The sequence below is a fragment of the Anneissia japonica genome, unplaced genomic scaffold (assembly GCF_011630105.1).
Source record: "Anneissia japonica isolate Jap-2015-1 unplaced genomic scaffold, ASM1163010v1 scaffold288116_len470923_cov172, whole genome shotgun sequence".
Classification (NCBI taxonomy): domain Eukaryota; kingdom Metazoa; phylum Echinodermata; class Crinoidea; order Comatulida; family Comatulidae; genus Anneissia; species Anneissia japonica.
Window position 1 is genome coordinate 251,272 of NW_022724919.1, and position 4,527 is coordinate 255,798.

A 4,527-nucleotide genomic window follows, 5' to 3' on the forward strand; every position below is an offset into this window, starting at 1 on the left:
AGTCTATAAATAATAATTTGTAAAGAAATTTTCTTTCTCTCACACTTCCAGTTTAACTGTAAGCACACAAAGTAGGCCCTATTTCAAAGATTGAATTTAATTCTTTATTAGTTTAATTCATTGGTGGACATTAAAATTGATCGGAGGGCCAAAGTGAATTTTTGATTCAACTCTGAGGGCCGCCCCCAAACTTGGATGTTTCAGTGCACTTCCAAAAAACCTTCATACACTGTTTAATGGCCACTTTATTCTTAGTTTTACTATTACTTTTTACTTATGATCAGTACCGGGCGACAAAAAGCAAAGGTGTTTTCTAGCCAAGGATTGTTGGCGGGCCGCACACATAGGGTTTGTAGTTTATTTTCGCGGGCCGCAAAAAAAAAAAAAATCACAGGCGGGCCGCACTTTGCCCACCTGTGGCTTAATTCAAACAATATATTTTAAACATAATATACAACAATAAAAGAAACTCATATAATAGTACTGTATGTATCTGATTCATTCCAAAATTTAATATAAAGTACAATATATATTTGACTGATATATGCAAAACTGTATTTTTGAGTATCACAATGCAATACAATAGATTTTCAGAATAACTGATAAAATAATAAAAACAATGTATGACACATATCAGTTTGATGACGTGAAATGTCATCATGCGCTCGTTAAAAGAATTACCTGCCCAAGGCCACAGTATGTGACAGCAAACAATGCTGACGTAAAACATGGTAACACATTTTGTGAAAACGTGCCTAATAGCAACAAGTGGTGAATAACTTATGATAAAATGTATCTCCTTTATGGGTATTTGTAAGTTTGCACCGGGATTCAAGTACCCCCCCCCCCCCACGACCCCCAACTGGGCCTGGACCAAACTGACTGGGAACCACTCTAAATTTGTAAAAAATACAGAAATTAAAGGGGGGGGGGGGGTTGTAGAAAATAACAATCAAATCTGAGAATGCATTTCTGGCCAGATAGAAATGCCACTAAAATAAAAATTTCATGCCTTAGCCCCAATCATGGTAGAGATAGGACTTTCATTCTGTAGAGGTTTCTTTCTGGGCTGCCTCTAGTTTGAATTCCTGGATGTGGTTTGATAGCAAATGTGCTTTAGAAATATGAGATGCAATATTATCGAACACTCCTTAAAGGCACTGAGTATCCATAGCAGTGGAGGATCCAGAATTTGAAATAGAGGAAGCCCAGGGAGGAACATTCACAGATGGAGGGCCTAGAGCACTTTTAGCCTCACCATGGTTGGGGCGTAGGTAAGAAAATGTATGATTATGGCACCTCCAGATGGGTGGAAATGGCACCCTCAGACTTTAAAATTAGAATATAATTTTCATTTTTTCCATTTCTTTAATAATTTGAAACATTTTTTTTTTGTGGGGGGGGGAGGAGAGGAGGAGGAGGGGACTGGCCAACTGGGACCCTCTTGAATTTGCCGCTACATAGGCATTTGTTCCAGCGACCAAGATAATAATGTGAGAGACGTACATGCTTTGGCAATATGTAATAGATAAGACGGGCATTATATAATCATCATAATCATAACCAGCACCACAATAATAAATATTCTTTATATTATTTAGTTGAATCAAATTTGAAATAGAGAAAGCCTTTGTTCATAATTTAAAAATTATTAAAACACAATATTATCCATACTTTTGTATATACTCATAGCTTAATATGTACTATATTAGTTTCATTGATTTTTATAGTTCCAGTATAATTATATACTAAAGACACCACCACTTTAAACATTTGTCCTTTTTTGTGTTCGTGACAATAGTGTATAATGTATTTTATCCTATGGGAGGATACACCACAGACAGTTTAGCGAATTGTGACAATTCTATAAGCTCAGGTTACAAATAATACAAACAACCAATCTGATTTATTCTAAGTACCCTCGCAAGGCACCTAATCCAACACAAGTCTTACATTGGTTAATCCTCAACATAAGCATGTATCCCTTAATCCCACAGATTAACAACATTTAATCTGCTAGATTATCATTAAAAAAAATGCCATTAATATTTCTCTTCTTCTAACAGTTCTCATTCAACAACGCCAAGTTTTTTGCGTAATTCTCTGTCTGTTTTTAGTTTTTTCGATGATGGCGCATATATGCCTGTGTATGGGCCCGAGCAATCAAATGAGCTTTTCTTCATAGAATATGGAATTACAAAGTTTTTCCGGATGATGTCGACATCTCTCTGGAAGTGCGGTTTGATTCTGGTACTTAACTCGGGACTAGCATCAACTTCGAGGATGAAGTAACTGCAAAAAAATTGTATTCACATGTGGATTTGTAAAATTAATGTGAAAATAATAAAACACAACAAAAATGTAATTAAATAAAAGAGAAACCATAATACAGGTCAGGGGAGGATACAGAATTTTTTCAAACGGTGGGGGGGTGGGGGGAGACACAACAATCTTAAAATAGGTAAGTGAGTAGCACATAACATTGATTTGCATTGAAAATTTTAAAATTTAATGGCAAAACGGGGGGGACATGCCCCTGTTCCCCCTACTGGATCTGCCCCTGCAGGTCTCCCTGTAATTACAGACCCCTCCAATTAAAGACCATCTCCAATTAAAGACTAATATTCTGTAGTCCCAAATTAACATTTTCCATTATTATTCTAATTAAAGACCAAAGATGCTAAGATCATCAGAGGAGGGCGGAAAAAAAATTAAAATTAAATTTTGTTTTTTTATTTAGCAAATAGTTTTGCCAAAAACATCCAAACAGAGGAGAAAATAAAAATAAAATTTTATTGGTGAATGTAAACAGTGTAGTTACTAGTAATGGGATGGTTAAATGTTATAAATTTATATAATTATGAAGAAGTACACATATATTATTTTTGGAGATTTCAAGGCAGAAGGCAAAAATAAAGAAAAACTTTTATTTCTTAAATTTCCATTAAAAGCGGGTGCACTGATTGGCCAAAAATAGAATTTTATTTTTAATTGAAATCATCATTATTGGCGAGTGCGAGACCATGGAAACCGGGGTCAAAAAGTGGTCTTTAATTAGACAGAGAACAGTATTCATTAAAAAAATTTCTTTACAAGAAATTGGTGCCCTAATTATAATATAACGATCGTCTTTAGACACAGAGTCTATTATCATGAATTTTTACACTGTACAAATATAGTTTGTGACGTTTGTTTGGAAAAAAGCAATATATATTGCAAAGAGGTACTGTAAAATAGTGAGTCTAGGCTTCCTTTAAGTACAATCAGGGGTTCGAATACTGGACTCGCTATTTGTATTCTTTGCAAGAATATTCAAGATGATTCAAGTACCTTTAATGGTCTATAAAATATACAGAAATTTGGGGAGCAACCTAGTTGCATCCTAGACATTTCACCCCGAACATTTTCCCCTGGTATTATGCAAATGTCCAGGGAGGCAACTAGCCTAGATTTAGAAAATTGTTATTCTTGGTAGATAAAATGAACATGAATGTGTGTATACTATTACAAAAAAAAACAAATGACTTCCTACAGTAGTTCTGCAGAGTGTAGTGTTTGGAGGACGTAGCTTTACGCCAGATTTACATTTGAATATAAAGGCACTTTAATCTAAGATGCCTCTCTACCCAGGATTATCAGTGGGTACCTTGTGGATTTAGATGTCAATGCACAGCTGCTACATTATGTATTATGTATTCTCAGAGGAAGTTAAGTATAGATTCCATATACATGTTTGATCTAATTAAACTGGGTAATAATTAGACTTGTTACAAGTCGCTTAACTATATATTTTTTCCCCCATTCTGGACAACGCCACTGTCACATTAGAATTGAATCTCATGTATTGTTTAACCAAATAACGTTTAATCATTCAAGCATGTAGTAATGACACTCTATTCATTAATGGTAAATGCTTGATAGTCAATGATATGCAAAACATACAGGTGCAACTTTCTTTCGTATAAAATAGATTTTCATGAGGAATTACGACACACCTATTCATTCTTTGTTTTGTGGTACACTGTACGGGGAGAATGAAGTACTTGTCGCAGGGCGCAGGTTGTATTCCTATGAAGTGAATGCCTGTATAAGCCTAGGCCGGTTAATTTGGAACTGGTAGGAACTGTGATTGAAGTACAATATTGCTGTTTCCATTTAATACAAGCGATGGACTGTCTTGTTGGGAAAAGCACGCAAGCGATGGTCTGTCTTGTTGTATCCCCGAGTATTTGATCCGTTCAAAATTGCCGCTGACGGAGTCAGTATTGGTTGATTGAAATCATACTAAAGTGAACTGTACAACATGGAAAATTGAGCAGAAATGACTTCTGGATGATTGAAGTAACATTCAACTTTTGTTGACTGCTCCGTATAATATTTTTGGAGCATTGTTTATTATAGGAAATGATTTGCATGAGACACTAATTGATTTCATGAATGAAATAGTTTGCATGATATTCATATTTTTATAACTGGTTATGAACGTAATGATTTGCATGAGATACTAATTAATTTCATGAATGAAAT

General features: G+C 34.9%; 1 protein-coding gene across 1 annotated transcript in view; it reads right to left on the minus strand.

The window, feature by feature from the left end:
• Positions 1–497: 497 nt before the first annotated feature.
• Positions 498–4,527, minus strand: part of LOC117112630 (28S ribosomal protein S6, mitochondrial-like) — a 9,997-nt gene continuing 5,967 nt past the window's right edge. Inside the window, exon 3 of the mRNA XM_033255741.1 lies at positions 498–2,292. Within this exon, the coding sequence (XP_033111632.1) occupies positions 2,070–2,292 (223 nt within the window). The 3' untranslated portion in view covers positions 498–2,069. The remainder of the gene's footprint in view (positions 2,293–4,527) is intronic.